Source organism: Orcinus orca, chromosome 4 (assembly GCF_937001465.1).
Source record: "Orcinus orca chromosome 4, mOrcOrc1.1, whole genome shotgun sequence".
NCBI classification, from domain to species: domain Eukaryota; kingdom Metazoa; phylum Chordata; class Mammalia; order Artiodactyla; family Delphinidae; genus Orcinus; species Orcinus orca.
In genome coordinates this window covers 21884391-21905010 of record NC_064562.1, presented here as the reverse complement: position 1 = coordinate 21905010, position 20620 = coordinate 21884391, and the positions used below count along the sequence as shown (strand labels likewise).

The 20620-nt window shown below is 37.2% G+C and overlaps 1 protein-coding gene across 9 annotated transcripts in view; it reads left to right on the top strand.

Annotated features, from left to right (window-relative positions):
• The window catches only part of MANBA (mannosidase beta), a 144897-nt gene that overhangs the window by 63712 nt on the left and 60565 nt on the right, over positions 1–20620 (top strand). For 8 of the 9 annotated variants that reach the window (XR_007476922.1, XR_007476921.1, XR_007476918.1 and 5 more), the window contains 2 exons: positions 10365–10583; positions 17158–17322. Coding sequence is in view for 1 of the 9 variants with exons in the window: in XM_004263572.4 (XP_004263620.2) it covers positions 10365–10583; positions 17158–17322 (384 nt within the window). In the remaining 8 variants the exon portion in view is untranslated. The remainder of the gene's footprint in view (positions 1–10364; positions 10584–17157; positions 17323–20620) is intronic. The other variant, XR_007476923.1, reaches the window with a different exon arrangement.

Below are 20620 nucleotides of genomic sequence, written 5' to 3'. Positions count from 1 at the left end.
TTTATCTGTTGATGGACGTTTAGGTTGTTTCCATGTCTTGGCTTGTCTTGCATGTGTCTTTTTGAATTATAGTTGTGTCTGGATATGTGCCCAGGATTTCTGGATCAAACAGTAATTCTATTTGTAGGTTTTTAAGGAACCCCTATACTGTTCTCCATAGTGGCTGTATCAATTTACATTCCCAGCAGTGGAAGAGGGTTCCCTTTTCTCCACACCCTCTCCAGCATTTGTTGTTTGTAGATTTTCTGATGATGCCCACTCTAACTGGTGTGAGGTGATACCTCATTGTAGTTTTGATCTGCATTTCTCTAATAATTAGTGATGTTGAGCAGCTTTTCATGTGCTTCTTGGCCATCTGTATGTCTTCTTTGGAGAAATGTCAAGTTAGGCCTTCTGCCCAGTTTTGGATTGGGTTGTTTGTTTCTTTAATATTGAGCTGCATGAGCTGTTTATATATTTTGGAGATTAATCCTTTGTCCGTTGATTCGTTTGCGAATATTTTCTCCCATTCTGAGGGTTGTCTTTTCATCTTGTTTTTGGTTTCCTTTGCTGTGCAAAAGCTTTTAAGCTGCATTAGGTCCCATTTGTTTATTTCTGTTTTTATTTCCATTACTCTAGGAGGTGGGTCAAAAAAGATCTTGCTGTGATTTATGTCAAAGAGTGTTCTTCCTATGTTTTCCTCTAAGAGTTTTATAGTGTCCGGTCTTACATTTAGGTCTTTCATCCATTTTGAGTTTATTTTTGTGTATGGTGTTAGGGGGTGTTCTAATTTCATTCTTTCACATATAGCTGTCCAGCGTTCCCAGCACCACTTATTGAAGAGACTGTCTTTTCTCCGTTACATATCCTTGCCTCATTTGTCATAGATGAGTTGACCATAGATTCATGGGTTTATCTCTGGGCTTTCTATCCATTTCCATTGATTATATTTCTGTTTGTGTGCCAGTACCATATTGTCTTGATTACTGTAGCTTTGTAGTATAGTCTGAAGTCAGGGAGTCTGATTCCTCTAGCTCCATTTTTCTTTCTCAAGATTGCTTTGGCTATTCGGGGTCTTTTGTATCTCCATACAAATTGTAAAATTTTTTGTTCTAGTTCTGTGAAAAATGCCATTGGTAATTTGATAGGGATTGCATTGAATCTGTAGATTGCTTTGGGTAGTATAGTCATTTTCACAATATTGATTCTTGCAATCCAAGAACATGGTATATCTCTCCATCTGTTTGTGCCATCTTTGATTTCTTTCATCAGTGTCTTATAGTTTTCTGAGTACAGGTCTTTACCTCCTTACGTAGGTTTATTGCTAGGTATTTTATTCTGTTTGTTGCAATGGTGAATGGGATTGTTTCCTTAATTTCCCTTTCTGATCTTTTGTTGTTAGTGTATAGGAATGCAGGAGATTTCTGTGCATTAATTTTGTATCCTGCAACTTTACCAAATTCATTGATTAACTCTAGTAGTTTTCTGGTGGCATCTTTAGGATTCTCTATGTATAGTATCATGTCATCTGCAAACAGTGACAGTTTTACTTCTTCTCCAATTTGTATTCCTTTTATTTCTTTTTCCTCTCTGATTGCCATGGCTAGGACTTCCAAAATGTTATTGAATAATAGTGGTGAGAGTGGACATCCTTGTCTTGTTCCTGATCTTAGAGGAAATGCTTTCAGCTTTTCACAGCTGAGAATGATGTTTGCTGTGGGTTTGTCATATATCGCCTTTATTATGTTGAGGTAGCTTCCCTCTATGCCCACTTTCTGGAGAGTTTTTGTCATAAATGGTGTTGAATTTTGTCACAAGCTTTTTCTGCATCTATTGAGACGATCATATGGTTTTTATTCTTCAATTTGTTAATATGGTGTATCACACTGATTGATTTGCGTATGTTGAAGAATCCTTGCATCCCTGGGATAAATCCCACTTGATCATGGTGTGTGATCCTTTTAATGTGTTGTTGGATTCTGTTTGCTAGTATTTTGTTGAGGATTTTTGCATCTATATCCATCAGTGATATTGGTCTGTAATTTTCTTTTCTTGTAGTATCTTTGTCTGGTTTTGGTATCAGGGTGATGGTGGCCTCATAGAATGAGTTTGGGAGTGTTCCTTCCTCTGCAGTTTTTTGGAAGAGTTTGAGAAAGATGGGTGTTAGCTCTTCTCTAAATGTTTGATAGAATTCACCTGTGAAGCCATCTGGTCCTGGACTTTTGTTTGTTGGAAGATTTTTAATCACAGTTTCAATTTCATTACTTGTGATTGGTCTTTTCTTATTTTCTATTTCTTCATGGTTCAGTCTTGGAAGGTTACATCCTTCTAAGAATTTGTCCATTTCTTCCAGGTTGTCCATTTTATTGGCATAGAGTTCTTTGTACTATTCTTTTATGACACTTTGTATTTCTACGGTGTCCATTGTAACTTCTCCTTTTTCATTTCTAATTTTATTGATGTGAGTCTTCTCCCTCTTTTTCTTGATGAATCTGGCTAAAGGTTTATCAATTTTGTTTATCTTCTCAGAGAACCAGCTTTTAGTTTTATTGATCTTTGCTATTGTTTTCTTTGTTTCTATTTCATTTATTGCTACTCTGATCATAATGGTTTCTTTCCTTCTACTAACTTTGGGTTTTGTTTATTCTTTCTTCTCTAGTTCCTTTATATATGAGGTTAGATTGTTTATTTGAGATTTTTCTTGTTTCTTGAGGTAGGATTGTATTGCTATAAACTTCCCTCTTAGAACTACTTTTGCTGCATCTCATAGCTTTTGGATCGTCGTGATTTTGTTGTCATTTGTCTCTAGGTATTTTTTGATTTCCTCTTTGATTTCTTCAGTGACCTCTTGATTATTTAGTAACGTATTGTTTAGCCTCCATGTGTTTGTGTGCTTTATGTTTTTTTCCCTGTAATTTATTTCTAATCTCGTAGAATTGTGGTCAGAAAAGATGCTTGATGTGATTTCAATTTTCTTAAATTTACTGAGGCTTGATTTGTGACCCAAGATGTGATCTATCCTGGAGAATGCTCCATGTGCATTTGAGACGAAAGTGCAATCTGCTGTTTTTGGATGGAATGTCCTATAAATATCAAATCTATCTGGTCTACTGTGTCATTTAAAGTTTGTGTTTCCTTATTAATTTTCTGTCTTGATGATCTGTCCATTGGTATGAATGGGGTGTTAAAGTCCCCCACTATTTTTGTGTTACTGTTGATTTCCTCTTTTACAACTGTTATCATTTGCCTTATATATTGAGGTGCTCCTATGTTGGGTGCATAGATATTTATAATTGTTATATCTTCTTCTTGGATTGATCCCTTGATCAATATGTACTGTCCTTCCTTGTCTCTTGTTACAGTCTTTATTTTAAAGTCTTATTTCATCGATATGAGTATTGCTACTCCAGCTTTCTTTTGATTTCCATTGGCATGGAATATCTTTTTCCGTTCCCCCACTTTCAGTCTGTATGTGTCCCTAGGTCTGAAGTGGGTCTCTTGTAGATAGCATATATATAGGTCTTGTTTTTATATCCATTCAGCTGGTCTATGTGCTTTGGTTGGAGCATTTAATCCATTCACATTTAAGGTAATTATCGATATGTATGTTCCTATTACCATTTTCTTAATTGTTTTGGGTTTGTTTTTGTAGGTCCTTTTATTCTCTTGTGTTTCCCACTTAGAGAAGTTCCTTTAGCATTTGCTTTTGAGCTGGTTTGGTGGTGCTGAATTCTCTTAGCTTTTGCTTGTCTGTAAAGCTTTTGATTTCTCCATCAAATCTGAGATCCTTGCTGGGTAGAGTAATCTTGGTTATAGGTTCTTCCCTTTCATCACTGTAAATATGGTACCACTCCCTTCTGGCTTGTAGAGTTTCTGCTGAGAAATCAGCTGTTAACCTTGTTGCTTTTAATAATTTTTCTTTGTCTTCAATTTTTGTTAATTTGATTACTATGTGTCTCGGTGTGTTTCTCCTTGGGTTTATCCTCCTGGGACTCTCTGTGCTTCCTGGACTTGGGTGGCTATTTCCTTTCCCATGTTAGGGAAGTTTTCAACTATAATCTTTTCAAATATTTTCTCAGGTCCTTTTCTGTCTCTCTTCTCCTTCTGGAACCCCTATAATGTGAATGTTGGTGTGTTAAATGTTGTCCCAGAGGTCTCTTAGGCTGTCTTCATTTCTTTTCATTCTTTTGTCTTTATTCTTTTCCACAGCAGTGAATTCCACCGTTCTGTCTTCCAAGTCACTTATCCATTCTTCTGCCTCAGTTATTCTGCTATTGATTCCTTCTGGTATATTTTTCATTTCAGTTATTGTGTTGTTCATCTCTGTTTGTTTGTCCTTTAGTTCTTCTAGGTGTTTGTTCTTTAATTCTTCAAAGTCCTTGTGAAACATTTCTTTCATCTTCTCGATCTTTGCCTCCATTCTTTTTCTGAGGTCCTGGATCATCTTCACTATCATTATTCTGAATTCTTTTTCTGGAAGGTTGCCTATATCCACTTCATTTAGTTGTTTTTCTGGGGTTTTATCTTGTTCTGTCATCTGGTACATAGTCCTCTGCCTCTTCATTTTGTCTTTCTTTCTGTGAATGTGGTTTATGTTCCACAGGCTGCAGGACTGTAGTTCTTCTTGCTTCTACTGTCTGTCCTCTGGTGGATGAGGGTATCTAAGATGCTTGTGCAAGCTTCCTGATGGGAGGGACTGTTGGTGGATAGAGTTGGGTGTTGCCCTGGTGGGCAGAGCTCAGTAAAACTTTAACCCGCTTTTCTGCTGATGGGTGGGGCTGGTTTCCTCCCTGTTGGTTGGTTGACCTGAGGTGACCCAGCACTGACACCTACAGGCTCTTTAGTGGGGTAATGGTGGACTCTGGGAGGGCTCACGCCAGGGAGTACTTCCTAGAACTTCTGCTGCTAGTGTCATTGTCCCTGTAGTGAGCCACAGCCACCCCCTGCCTCTGCAGGTGACCCTCCAACGCTAGCAGGTAGGTCTGGTTCAGTCTCCTATGGGCCATGGCTCATGGGCCCAGCCGCTCTGAGGCACGTGCAATCTTCCCAGACCGGGGCACGAACCCGTGTCCCCTGCATCAGCAGGCGGACTCTCAACCACCGCGCCACCAGGGAAGCCCTACAGTCTTCATTTTAAAGTCTATTTGTCTGATATAAGTATAGCTACACCAGCTTTCTTTGGGGTTCCAGTTGCATGGAATATCCTTTTCCATTCCTTCAATTTTAGTCTGAGTGACATACTACTTCTAAAATTCTATAATTGTACATGCTAAAGTAAAATTTGATATATATCATATATGAATATCTTGGCATGTGATATAGAGGCAAAGGGTTAGGAAAGAGCTTGTTGCCAACTTCACCTTAGAGCCCTTCCTTTATGGTGGTTCTCTTTCCACCACTATTTGTTTAATAGGCATATTATACTTGTATTTACTACATGAATACATACTTTATTTTAATATAAACTGGATTTCTTTTGCAGGAAGAGGAAGCATCATGTTTGTTTTTGTGGTAATGGCTTCAAAATATCTGACTTTTTAAAAACTTTAATGTTTAACATGTGATTTAATAATCTAATTATCTTTATAATTTTGTATCTGTAATTAGATGTTTTAAATATTTGAAGTATATCCTTGAAGCAATTTGAAGAGAGATATTTTAAAAAGAATGGTATGTGATTTGGGCACTCAAATGTACCCAGATGATGGCATTATTCCATTTATGTGAGGAAACTTCAGTGAGAATTTATGAAAAACATAGGTTCAAATTTTTTGCTTATCTGTTATGCTAAGTCGTGTGTCATGAAAAATTTTTTTATTCACAAAATGTGATGGTATAAGCTTTAATGAATATTTACAGAACACTTATAATCTGGTTACTCACCGTATTGGTATTATGTTTTTCATATCTGATCGATTTAGGAACTGGATTTTAATATCTGAGGATTTTTGTTTCATAGCTTAGTGGTTAAGAGCTCATGACTCCAAATCCTGGCTGGGCCACTTACTCTCTATATAACCTTGGGCAAATTACTTAACCTCCATTTTGCCAAGGGTTAACAGCTCTTAAGAGATGTTATTTGCATTAAGTGAGATAAAGGATGGAAGGTGCATTACACAGACTCTGGCACATAGTAGACTTTTACTTAATGCTAATCATCATTATCATCCTTGTTGGTTTCACTCAACAAGATAGGTCTTCAGATACTTTCAAACTTTAATCTCTAATTTTAACACTACATTTTTGAACTTATAAAAAATTAGTTTCTGTATATCACTTCTTATCCATCTTTGAAATGGAAATGTGATGCCTTTCTTATAAAGGATCTATGTTTTTTATTTTTTTTAATTTAAAAACTCTCTTTTTTTTTTTTTTGAAGATAATTATGTTGCCATCTTGAACAAGGACAACTGCTTTATTTATTTATTTCGCTGCATCACGCAGCTTGCAGGATCTTAGTTCCCCAACGAGGGATCAAACCGGGGTCCACAGCAGTGGAAGCACTGGCTCTTAACCACTGGACTGCCAGGGAATTTCCCAAGGGAATCTATGTTTTTTAAAATGATTTTGTGGGCGGTAATTGATGTTTGCCAGTTTTTTTCAAGATGGACAGGATTAAGTGCTATATAATCATATTGTTGTTATTTATATCAAAGCATAAGGCATTTAAGGAAAAGGACCATAAATTGATCTATCCACACACTAAATGAAATGAACAGTTTTCTTTTGCACTTCATGCTTTTTAAAAATAGTCAGTCTCTTGGTTTATCTTACATATCTCTTTGTCCAAATAAGCATTTAAGGTCATGATCTAGGAAGAAATCATCTGTGAGATTTGAGACTAAAAATCAAGCCTCAAGTGGAAATGATACAAAAATGGAAAGGAATCGTAGTGCATCATCATGGGTGGACATTTTTAGGCAGAGACTCATTAGTAATTTTACTGACTGGCTCAACTCACCAAATTATTCAAGAATCTGGAATAATGGAGGGAAACCAATCAAGCTTGATTGATTAAGGCCAGTTGATCAGCCTTCTCCTACTTCAAAGCCATTATAATAGAATATTGTTTAAAATTTGATTACCCATAATCTTACCATGCTTTTCAATATTTTAAAATTCAACCAAAATTTGTTGAGTATTACTAGGAGCAAAGCCTCATTCCCGATGCTATGGGGAAACTGTTATCCTCACGGAGCTTATAGTCTGCTCCCAGGAGGTAACGTGGAAAGAAATACCAGCTCTACAGGGCAGAGTGAAAGAAGTGCTATGAAAAATGTAGTTCCAAAGTGTTGGCAACTATGTGGAAGAGCCATTCATTTTAACTGGAAGGATCTGGGAAGGCTTTTAATTAAAAGGTGACATTCAAGCCTTAAAGGCGGAATAGAATTTGAGGCAAAGGATTGTTCTGTAGGTATTTTAGGCCAGGAAAACGATGTCAGTAAAGGTGAAAAGAGGTGAAAGCACGTATATATATAGGAAGCAGCAGCAGTGCCCAGTGCCTGAAGCAAGGGACTCATGGATTGGTGTGGAGAGTCAAAGACAGAAAAGGCAGTTTGGAAACAAATCTTAAAAAGACTTTGAATCATGTTATGGAGTTGGGTTTCATTCAGTAGACAGTGGGAAGCTAGTGAACATTTTGGGGGAGGGGAGGAATTTTATCTGACCCATGTTCTTGCTGGTATTATTACTTGCAAAGAATTAGGGAGATGAGAGACTCTAGGCAAGGAAAACAGATATAATAACCAAAAATTCCAAGTTATTAGGAATATTATATGCCAGGCATTGATAGACTAATTATTGTATTAACTAATATGATTATTATAATATACTAACATATTAATGATATAGGTACTTTGTAGGATTTACTTAATTTTTACAAGCACCCTGGCATGTGAGAAATATAATCTTTATTTTAGAGATAAGACATGGGAGGGTTAGAAAGATTAATTGCTCAAGGTCATATAGGTCATAGGTAGTGGGGCTTGAAATGAGATGATGGAAAAAAATTTGATTCAGAGCAACTGAGTGTGGGAGGTGAGAGAGACAGAGGGAGAAATTGAAGATGATTCCTACTTGGGTACCTTTAATGAAGGTACGAAGCATAGTCACATAAGTTTGGGATAAGTAAATAAGGAATTCTGCTTTGAAAGATTGGATTTGAGATGTGGGCAGGACAAGCCAGGTAGAAATGTGGAGCTGGCTATTGGAAATAGAAATGTGAAGGTGAAGCAGTCTGGGAGTAATCAGAACATTGGTGAGAGGGACAGCCTTGGGAGAAGGTATAGAACAGGAGAGGCTGAAGAGAGTGACGTCCATCTAAGAATGGAGAGGGGAACTGGAGAAGGAATTATCAGAAAGGTTTGGAGAAACCAGAATGTGAAAGAGTAGTGAACAAGCAGTCACGAGTGGGGAGAACTTCAGAAATTGTGGGTGGTAAACAGGTCATTTATTGCTCACCAGAGAGAGAAGAGTGTGGGGATTCTTGCTTTATTTGGGAACTAGAAGTCCATGGGTAGTTTATGAAAAAACAAAACCAAAAACAATTTTAGTGGAGTGGAATGATCAGGAATTGAGTGTTAGGGGCTGAGGAAGGAATGGGTGGTAAAGAAATCTGATGGGCTCCAAGGGATCGAGGGACTTTTTTAAAATTAGGATGCGGGGAGCCCTTAAGCTAAGGGAAAAGGACAGTGGAGAGATTTCTAAGAGTGGAGGATAATTTATTGGCTTTAATTCCAAAGTGAAATCAAAAGATGACCAGAGGACAGACAGAGACTCTGGCAAAGGAAAAGAATAAGGTTTTTTTCCCCCTATGACAGAAAAGGAATGAGAAGAGAAAAAAATGGGTGGTTATACCAAGAAAAAGTGAGACCTAATGGGGAAAAGCTGAGAAAATTATTTTCTGAAAATCTATTTCTCAGAGAGGCCTTATTGGCCTTCTACATGTTTTGTATTTCCAAAGAGCCCTGTACTTATCCTTTAAAACATTCATCACACTTACAATCACTTGCTCAGCATCTGCTTCCACCACTAGATTTCAGTCTACTCTTTTAAGAGGTCAGTCGGCATGTCTGTCTGTTCCCTGCTGAACCTCCAGTGTATAGAAGAAGCTGTATGCCTGGTGCATAGTAAATGCTCAAAAGAGATTTGATGCGTTAATACTGGTTGATGCCATAGATTCTGTATCTCTCCCTCTGTCTCTCTCAGCGGGGCTGAAAAACCTGACCCACAATAAACACTTGACAGATACTTGCTAAATGAATGATTCTTGTCACTGAAATAGGAAGTAAGTTCATCAATTGAGATAATAATAATGAAAACATTTTGAGTTCTCCCTGTGTGCTAGACACTAGATTAAGTAATTATGTATTGGCTACTGTAACAAAGAAACCACAGAGTTTCAGTGGTTTACGTAGTAAAAGTTTCTTTCTTACTCAGTAACACTACACAGTGGCTGCTCCTGATGGGCAGGCAGCTCTCCTCCTTTTAGAGACCCAGGCTCCTTCCATCTTCCAGCTCCACCATCTCTTAGGCCTTTGCCTGCAAACTGGGGAAGAGGATGAGAGTGTGGCTGCACAGAGATGCAAATAGTTAGCAAGCCACTTTCTAGGGACAGAAATGGGAACATGAATTTTGATGGACACTTAGACGTCTCTTCCACACATTTTTTTTTTTTTTTTTTTACCATTTACAATAGCCCAATGAAGGAGGTACCATTATTATCTCCATTTTACAGATAAGACTACTGAGGCTTAGACCTGTCCCAAAACAATAAGGTTCTAATTTGAGATTCAAACTCATGTCCCTCTGACTCAATAGCCCATTCTAAACCATTAGACCTTTGTTTCTCAGGTGGAAGTGATTTTGTTCCCAAGGTACAAGGGGACATTTGGCAATGTCTGTAGACTTTTTTTTGTGGGGTGGCGTGGTAGGTGGGTAGGTATTACTGGCATCTAGTAGGTAGAAGCCAGGTATGCTGCTCAATATCTTAGAATATATAGGACCTCCCCCACTCCCATCATACACACACAAAACCAAAAGTTATCAGGCCCCAAATGTCACTAGTGCCAAGGTTGAGAAATTCAGCACCAGACAGTATACTACCCACGATGGTAGAAGGTCAAGTATAGGTTAAGACATGATTGAAAAAATTAGGAACAGCTGCTGTGAGGAATAAGCTACAGTTCATTATGAAAGGCTATGAAGGATTGGCAAAGAGCAGAAGGCTGCTGGTGGTTGTCAAATGCAGAAGGTAAGTGGCTCTGTTATTTTTCTATCAGCTACTTGGCATTTCTGGAACTTGATAGTACTTTTAAAGAAGTAAGTGATCTGTACTTTACTGGGTGAAAAGCTTATCTTTTAAACCATTTTATTTCTGAACTCAGGGAGACCAGACTCGTCCTTTTATCACATCCAGTCCTACAAATGGGGCTAAATCCACTGCAGAAGGCTGGCTCTCTAAAAACCCATATGACCCGAATTATGGTGACGTACATTTTTATGACTATGTTGGTGATTGCTGGAATTGGAAAATTTTCCCGAAAGCTCGATTTGTATCTGAATATGGATATCAGTCCTGGCCTTCCTTCAGTACATTAGAGAAGGTAAGCCATCTTTGATTTCCCAGTGATTCAGAATGGTAGGCCATGGGTGTGTGTCACTTCCTTAACAGTGGTTCAGAAAGTCAAATGAAATCCACTTCTTATTTAAATGGAAGTGTAGGAAGAAGATAATAGAAAATAACTTTTTAGGGCTTCCCTGGTGACGCAGTGGTCGAGAGTCCGCCTGCCGATGCAGGGGACACGGGTTCGTGCCCTGGTCCGGGAAGATCCCACGTGCCGCGGAGCGGCTGGGCCCGTGAGCCATGGCCGCTGAGCCTACGCGTCCAGAGCCTGTGCTCCGCAACGGGAGAGGCCACAACAGTGAGAGGCCCGCGTACCAAAAAAAACAAAAGAACTTTTTATCCTTAACCTTTGGGGTACTGAACTCTTGTAGTCATCATTTGGGATTTATAACTTTTCTATATTGCTTTTAATTATGTTCCGTCAAGAGTATTCAAAAATTAAATGGAAGCCGGTGATTACTGAAGGCTGAGTTATTATCACATGTGAAAATTACTCTCACTTACTACTTTCTATGTGTCCTGCAACTGTTTTATTACTTACAGATATTCAGAACTGGATAGTTTGCTACAATAAGAGAAATGAATGTGATAAATAAACCTTTGTCTGATGTTATCGTGTCACGTCTTTCCTTTTATCTTCTCCCCTCTTCTTCCTCCTCTTCCGTTTTCTTCATGTTGGTGTATTTGATTTTCAGTGTGACACTTCACTTTCTCTATTCCTAAAGATTCCGTTTTGTAGATGGATTGTTTCAGACTTGTGTTTTTTTTTTTTAACAGCTTTATTGAGACATAACTCACTGGCCATACAATGTACTCATGTAATGTGTACAGTTTAATGGTTTTCAGTATATTCACAGAGTTGTGCAGCCATCACCATGATCTAATTTTAGAATATTTACATCACCTCAAAGAAACTGTACCCTCTGTATTAGCAGTCACTCCCCGCTCTCTCTGTCCCTCCCATCCCAGATCTAGGCACCACTAATCTGCTCTGTGTGTCTGTATTTTGCCTGTTCTGTACATTTCTTATAATTGGGATCATAACATATGTGATCTTCTGAGACTGGCTTCTTTCACCCAGCATAAAGTTCTCAAAAGTCATCCATGTTGTATCATGAACTAGTATGTCTTTCTTTTATATTGCTGAATAATATTCCATTGAATGGATAAAGCACATTTTGTTTATGCGTTCTTCAGCGGATATACATTTGTGTTATTCCCCATTTTTGGCTCTTATGAATAATGCTGCTGTTAACATTTGTGCACCTGTTTTTGTGTGAACATATGTTTTCCATTCTATTAAGTATATACCTAGGAGTGCAATTGCTGGGTCGTATGGTAACTCTATGTTTAATATTTAATATTCCAAGGAATTGCCAAACTGTTTTCCATAGTGGCTGCACCATTTTACATTCCCACCAGCAATGCATGAGGGTTTCAATTTCTCCACATCCTCGTCAACACTTGTTATTCCCCATTTTTGTTTTTTTTTTTACATTTCCCTGGAAATTTACATTTACAGGAAATTTGTATTTGTTTGATGGCTGATCATGTTGAACATCTTTTTATGTGCTTGTTGGCTCTTTATATATCTTCCTTGGAAAAATATCTGGAGAAATAAAAAGTAGGCAAAAATCCTTTGCCTACTTTTTAATTGGATTGTCTTTTTGTTATCGGGTTGTAAGAGTTTGTTGTAAGAGCTTACAAAAAACATACCATCTATATGTCCATGATATAGATGGTATTTTTTTAAATAGTGATATGATTTGCAAACATTTTCTCCCTATTAGTGGGTTGTCTTTTTACTTACTCGATAGTGTCATTTAAAGCACAAAATTTCATTTATTTATTTCTTTGGTTGCGTCGGGTCTTAGTTGCGGCATGTGGGCTCCTTAGTTGCGGCAGGCGGACTCTTTGGTGTGGCACGTGGGCTCCTTATTTGTGGCATGCAAACTCTTAGTTGTGGCATGCATGTGGGATCTAGTTCCCTGACCAGGGATAAAACCTGGGCCCCCTGCATTGAGAGCATGGAGTCTTAACTGCTGTGCCACCAGGGAAGTCCCAAAAGCACAAAATTTAAAATTTTGAAGCCCTACTTATCAATCTTCTCTTTTATTGCTTGTGCTTTGGTGTTGTATCTAAGAAGCCATTGCCTAAGTTAAGATCACAAAAGTTTACTCCTGTGCTGTCTTTTAGTTTTAGCTCTTACATGGTCTATTTTGAGTTAACTATTTTGTATGGTGTGAGGTAGATGTCCAGTTTTGGACAGCCAATTGTCCCAACACCATTTCTGAAAACATTATTCTTTCCCTAATTGAATTCTCTTGACCCTTTTGTCAAAAATCAATTGACCATAAATGTTAATGTTTATTTCTGGATTCTCAGTTCTGTTCCATTGTGTATGTCTATTTTATATTAGTATCCACTGTCATCATTATTATACTGTTGTAGTAAGTTTTGAAAGCTGGATGTGTCAGTTCTCCAACCTTGTTCCTCTTTTCAAGATTGTTTTGACTGTTTTGGGTGCCTTGCATTTCCATATGAATTTTAGGATCACCTTGCTAGTTTCTGTAAAAAAGTCAGCTGGGATTTTGATGGGGATTGTGTTGAATCTGTAGATCAGTTTGCAAAGAATTGCCATCTTAACAATATTAAGTCTTCTGATTCATGAACATGTGATGTCATCTTTAATTTCTTTCATACTATTTTGTAATTTTCAGTGTATAAGTCATATACTTCTTTGGTTAAATTTATTCCTAAGTATTTTTTGGTGCTATTGTAAATGGAATTATTTTCTTAATTTTATTTTCAGATTGTTTATTGTAGTGTCTAAATATACAATTGATTTTTGTATATTGAAGTTATATTCTGCAACCTTGTAGAACTTATTTATTAGCTCTAATGGTTTTTTGTTTTTTGGGGTATGTGTGTGTGAATTCTTTATGTATAAGAGCATGTCATCTGCAGATAGAGGTAACTTTACTTTTTCCTTTCCAATCTAGATGCCTTTTGTTTACTTTTCTTGCCTAATTGCCCTGGTTAGAACCTCCAGTACAGTATAGAAGTGGTGAGAACAGATAACCTTTTCTCAGGGAGATTCCTGTTTTTAGGGAAAAGGCTTTTTATCATTTAGTATGATATTAACTGTAGGTTTTTCATAGATGCCCTTTTATTCCTGCTTGTATCATAAAAGGGTGTTGGATTTTGTCAAATGCTTTTTCTTCATCTATTGAAATAATCATGTAGTTTTCCCCCTTCTGCATCACTTGTGTGAAGTAACCACAAAAAAAGTTTTAAGAGAATTTAAAAATCTTCCTCAATCTCACCACCTGAACACAACTGTACTTCTACATGGAAGTTATATTGTATTTTTAACTTTAATAAGTAATGCCATAATCTTAGTTCTACCCCTTGTTTTTTTATTGCTCCCATATTGTGGGCCCAATCTTTTGGGAACGCTGTTGTTTCAAAGTGAAAGAAGATGCAGTTCAGTATCCTGACTCAGGTAGGAACAAGTGCTGAGAATGGAAAAGAAGGAATGAAAGAAGCAAAAATATTTACTGAGCAGATTTCTGTACCAGGTACATCATTTAATAATAATCCAGCCCTGAGGCCCAGAGGGAAATCAATATATATTGATATATATATAGTGAGAGTTCTGTCAATGTCCCTAGATTGTAAGTAGCATATCTGTATTCAGGCTTATTGTCTGACTCCAGAATTGATCTATTTTCTTTTCACTACATTTCAGGAAGATGAGTGTTAGGAATTGCTAAACCTTTTTAAAAAAAATCTATAAGCATTTCTATTCACCTCTCGAAAATAATGGAATTCCCATGTTTTTGTGAACTGCCTGATGACATTCAAAGATACTAAACACTATATTTTAAAATAGGGAAAGATAAAGATAAGTCCTGTTTATTATGAACCCTTGATTTGATTGTTGCCTCTTTTCGAACTACATTGCTTAGTGGAGAATTTGAGTAGGTGTTGGGAAAAGAAAACCTTTACGTAAAACCTTCATTTTTTTTTTCATGCATTCAGCAAATATATTAAAATGTCTTTCTCTGGTTGGGATACATTACTTCTTCATAAAAATAATCATATTTTCAACAGGTGATCATCAATATACAGCAATAGAAAGATTGGGTTTTGGAATGAACAGATCAGGATTTGAATACTAGAACTTCCACACACTAGCTATACTGCCTTGAAAAGATTATTCATTCTTTTTGAATTTCAGTGTTCTCATCTGTAAATTGGGGTTAATAGTAGTAGATACTTCAAGGAGTGTTTGTGTACGTGTGTGCACATGCAGGTATGCATGTGTGCATGTGATGGTGTGTAAACATTAAGTTAATTAATACGTTGAAACACTTAGCACAGTTCTTGACACATAGTGATGAGCCCATAAAATGTAAGCTATTGTTACTATTAATATAGGCAATGCTAGTCACATGGTTTATACGAAGCTAGACTGCACTAATTAGCTTTGGATCTTGGGTAAATTACTTAACCTTTCTGTGCCTGGTTTTCTCATCTGTAAAATAGGGTGATAATAGTACCCACTCATGGGGTTGTTATGATGATTAAATGAGTTAATATTCTTAAAGCAATTAGAGCCTTATCTGACACTTTTTTTTTTTTTTTTTTTTTTTTTTTTTTGTCGCCGTACCTGGGCCTCTCACTGTTGTGGCCTCTCCCGTTGCGGAGCAATAGGCTCTGGACGCGCAGGCTCAGCAGCCATGGCTCACAGGCCTAGGCGCTCTGCAGCATGTGGGATCTTCCTGGACCGGGGGCATGAACCCATGTCCCCTGCATCGGCAGGCGGACTCTCAACCACTGCGCCACCAGGGAAGCCCCATTATCTGACACTTTCTAATTCCTCTGGTAACATTGTTATAGCTGAAATTTACAAGAATTTCAAACCATAGCTATCAGAAGGTAGAAAGCTTCCCACATAACAGATCAGGTTTATGATTATGGGATACATTCAAATTATTAGCAGCCACAGGGCTGACTGGCCAGGAGATGTGTTTCAGATTTTGAAAAGGAAGAAGCGTAGAAAGAAGGGAAGACTATTGCTAAAGGTTTGCGCATCTCAAATGTGTACAAGATGACTGTAAATACTATACCTCTGTTTCAAATAAATAATAGAAGTAATTGGTGTTCTCGAAACTGTCTGGTGGTAACATTTTCGAAAACTAAATACAATTTGGAAAAACTACCACATTAAATATGGCTAATGTATGTTGCTTATATTTTGGTATAAATCAATTCCTAAAGAATAACTTTTTTCCTTTTAAGGTGATTGGTCTGTGCATTGCATGATTACTGAGAATTCTAAGTCATATTTTATGAACAGGGATTATTAAGCTTCCTAATTTTCATGGTTTTTTGAGGGTGGAGTGGAATATGTTTTTTCAAAGTGTCTGTGTAACTTGGCTTAAAACTCTGATATTTTCAGATGTAGCCAGCAATTGTCTTATATCTTTGTCAAATGCTAACAGTTCATTAAATCATAGGGCCTAGAAGCCAGAATTATTGCTTTTTTTTTTTCTCCTGTAGAAGGTACACTACTAACCTGTGTGGTATTTGTTTTTATTTATTTATTTATTTTTGTTTTTATTTTTTACTTGACCTGATGATAGCTTCTCAAAGGAAAAGAAAGATTCTGTAAGTTAAAAAAAAAAAAGAGTTATTATTAGGGGAAAGAAGTATCATTGTTTGGTTTGTATCTTCAACTATATCAAAATTAAACATGTGTATATATCAAATATATTTAGTAATCACTGAGAAGCAAATGAGCAAGTGCTAAGCATTTACCATTTTACTAGTGATATTTTATTACTGTTAAAGAACTAACAGTTTTAAAAGAATGTTGATTTCAGTTCATTATTCAGTTTTGACAGTTTATTTACTTCGATAAAATGACCTTTTAAAATGCACATAACAAATATTTAAAAAAACAAGAAAAATGTTTTTTTTTTTAAAAATTATTTATTTATATTTGGCTGCGTTGGATCCTCACTGTGCACGGGCTTTCTCTAGTTGCGGTGAGGGGGGATTCCTCTTCATTTCGGTGCGCGGGCTTTCCATTGCGGTGGCGTCTCTTGCTGCGGAGCACAGGCTCTAGGCACGTGGGCTTCAATAGTTGTGGCTCGCAGGCTCTAGAGCGCAGGCTCAGTAGTTGTGGTGCATGGGCTTAGTTGTTCCACAGCATGTGGGATCTTCCTGGACCAGGGCTCGAACCTGTGTGCCCTGCATTGGCAGGTGGATTCTTAACCACTGCGCCACCAGGGAAGCCCCAAGAAAAATGTTTTGATGAGACAAGACTTTTGATGGCAAAACCAAAATGTAACTTTCTAGGTTTGAATAAGGCTAGTCTTTCACTAATAACAAGTATGATGGCAAAAACATGTGTGAAATTAGAGTCACAACAAACCTCGAGCTCTTTTCCAGTGTGTAGTACTTTTCAAGTTTGTCAGGAGTATGGAGAAAAGTAGTTTCACTCCTAACTTCCCAATCTGAACCTCTTATTCTTTACTTGAAAGGTTTCATCTAAAGAGGACTGGTCTTATGAAAGCAAATTTGCACATCATAGACAACATTTCACAGATGGTAACTATAAAATGCTTCACCAGGCTGAGCTTCATTTCAAACTCCCCCAAAGTGCAGATCAATTACGCAAGTTCAAAGACACTATTTATCTTACTCAGGTAAGCCATTTTTATTCTGGGCTTCAACAGCTACCTGCAGTTAACATAAAGAGATCCTGTAGGTTTTATAAGCCTTTTGTGGTGAAAAATATTCAGGTTTTCATTTTGCTGATTAAAAAAAATTATCTGCTTCAGAATGGGTATTTGATGCCATATAGGACTTGAAATAGTTAATTTTTGGCATTTGTCTCTCTTACAAGAACAGCTCACAAAGTTCTACAACAAATTGTGCATTAAAATCTTCCCTCGCTCAAGATTACTATCAAGGTTCAGTAATTAAGTCAGTAGCATTTGCCAAGGAAAAAATGGGACAATGGAACACAATAGAGTCCAGAAACAGACTCATGTATGATATAGTCACCTGATTTATGGTCACAATGCCACTGCAATCCTGTGGGAAAAGATAGTCTTATCAATAAACAGTACTGTATCAAGTGGGTATCTTTATGGGAAATAAATGAACTGTGACTCCATATACAAAAATTAATTTGATTAGTGATCACACACTCAATTGGGAAAGGTAATACAGTAAAGTTTCTAGGAGAAAACATAGGAGAATAGCTTCATGACCTTGGCATACACAGACGATTTCTTAAACAGAACATAAAAAATACAGACTATGAAAGAAAATAATGATAAATTGGACTTCATTAAAATTATGGACTTTTGTATATCAAAGGCACCATTAAGAGAGAGAAAATGCAAGCCACAGATTGGGGAACAATATTTGTAGTACATATGTCTGACAAAAGATTTGTATTTAGAATAAAGAACTTCTATAAAGCAATAAGAAAAAAGACAGATAACCTGTTAAAAAATGGACAAAAACCTTGAACAGGCACTTCATCAGAGAAGATAACCAGATGGTCAGGAAGTATATGCAAATATGCTCAATTTCATTCTTAATCCAGGAAATGCAAATTAGCCATGCCAGGATACTACTACACACTATGTACACAATGTAATTTTAGCAGAATGGCTAAAATTAGAAAGATTGACAGTACCAACTATTGGTGAGGAGGTGGGACAGCTGGGACTTTTAGACATTGTTAGTAGGAGTGGAAATTTGTTTAAACAGTTTGGAAAATCTTATGGCAGTTTCTACCCAAGTTAAACATTTGCTTTCTTCATGAATCAGCATTTCTACTCTTAGCTAGGTACCCAAGAAAAAGGAGTGCATACGTCTGCCAACAGACATCTAAAATAATGTTCATTGCAGCTTTACTCATAATAGCCCCAAACTGGAAACAACCTAAATGTTCTTTAACAGAAGAATTTACAAACAAATTGTGGAATATTTATACAATGGAATACTCCACAACAATAAAAAAGAATGAACTACTGCTATCAGCTTCAGCCTTGATGAATATTGTAGACATTATGTTGAGCAAAAGAAACATTGTAGTTTCACTATAGACAAAATGAATCCAGATGATATAGAACAAGTTAATGGTAACCACTCTTGTGGAGGAAGATGGTGCATTCTGATTAGGAAAGGGTACAAGGAAACTCTGGCCTGCTAAAAAAGTTTTGTATCTTGATCTGGGTACTGGTTACATGGGTGTATACATATGTTAAAATTCACTGAGTTGTACACTTAAGATCTGTTCATATTAGATTGTGTACCTTAGTAGATTATTTTTAAGCAGCCCTACTGAGATATAATTGACATGCCATAAAATTCACTTGTTTTAAGTGTACAATCAAGTGATTTTTAGTATATTTATTGAGTCATGCGACCATCACCATAATACAACTTCCGAACATTTCTGACACTCCAAAAAGATCCCTCTTGCCCATTTTTTTAAAATAAATTTATTTATTTATTTATTAATGTTTAAATTTTTGGCTGCATTGGGTCTTTGTTGCTGCGCACGGGCTTTCTCTAGTTGCGGCGAGCGGGGGCTACTCTTCATTGCAGTGCACAGGCTTCTCATTGCGGTGGCTTCTCTTGTTGCGGAGCACGGGCTCTAGGCAGATGGGCTTTATTAGTTGTGGCACACAGCATCTGTAGTTGTGGTGCACAGGCTCAGTAGTTGTGGCGCACTGGCTTAGTTGCTCTGCGGCATGTGGGATCTTCCCGGACCAGGGTTCGAGCCTGTGTCCCCTGCATTGGCAGGTGGATTCTTAACCACTGCACCACCAGGGAAGTCCCCCCTCTTGCCTATTTGTAATCACTCTCCTTTCTCACTTTCAGTCCCAGGCAAACATTAATTTGCTTTCTGTTTCTATAGATTTTACTTGTCTCAACATTTCATATAACTGGAATCATATAATATGTGATCTTTGGTATGTGGCTTCTTTCACCAAGCATAATGTCTTTGAAGTTCTTCCATGTTATAGCCATATATCTGTGCTTCATTTCTCTTTCTTGCTAAGTAATATTCTGTTGTGTGGATATATCATGTTTTACTTATCTATTCATCAGTTGATGGACATTTGGATTATTTCCAATTTTTGACTATTATGAATAACACTGCTATGAATATTTGCATACACGTCTTTGTACCTATATTTTCATTCCTCTTGAGTAGAAATATATGAGTAAAATTGCTGAGCTATATGGTAAATTTATGTTTAACTTTTAAAGAAAATATTGACCTGAATCTTAGATAATATTTTTATCTTAATGTTTACAATTTATATATTTTTTCAGACATGACCAATTTATTGAGAAAATTCAAATTTCAGTTTGGCGAAGTATAACCAGGGGCAGAGTTTGGGATAATCATTTCGTTGGCGGCAACTACATTTTCTAGAGCTAATTGGCCATGGGGTAGTATCTGAAGGAAAGAAAACAAAACTTAAAAAAATAATTTAAATTATTGGGTGGGTGATAAACATACATATTTACAGAGGAAACCAAACACAAACAACCAGCTTACACAACTGAGGCATGAGAAACGCTGTTGCTAGTAGAAACCCTTTATTCCATTTAGTTTGACAGACATTAAACACCTGATTTGTTCCAGACAGTGGGCTAGCTGCCAGGGTTGAGGTGGAAGCACAAAAATCACCAAGACGTCATCCCTGTCCTTAAGAAGTTTACAACAGCACGTGTAAAAATGAGGGCTACTGGTGAAATGCCAAAAAACTGCTCAAAAAACCTGGAGGGAGGAGAGTTTACCTTTAAGTCTCAGTAGAGGTTGAGGTCGGGACCCTCTTAAATTAGGTGGTGTGGGTGAGGCCGGGGGTAGCATGCCTCCGCGTAAAGAAAACTGGTGTCTAAGCATGTCTTGGCAACAGGAAATAGTCTAGTTCCTCCACAGCCTTCAGTGTGTGAGAGGGGAAGGGATAT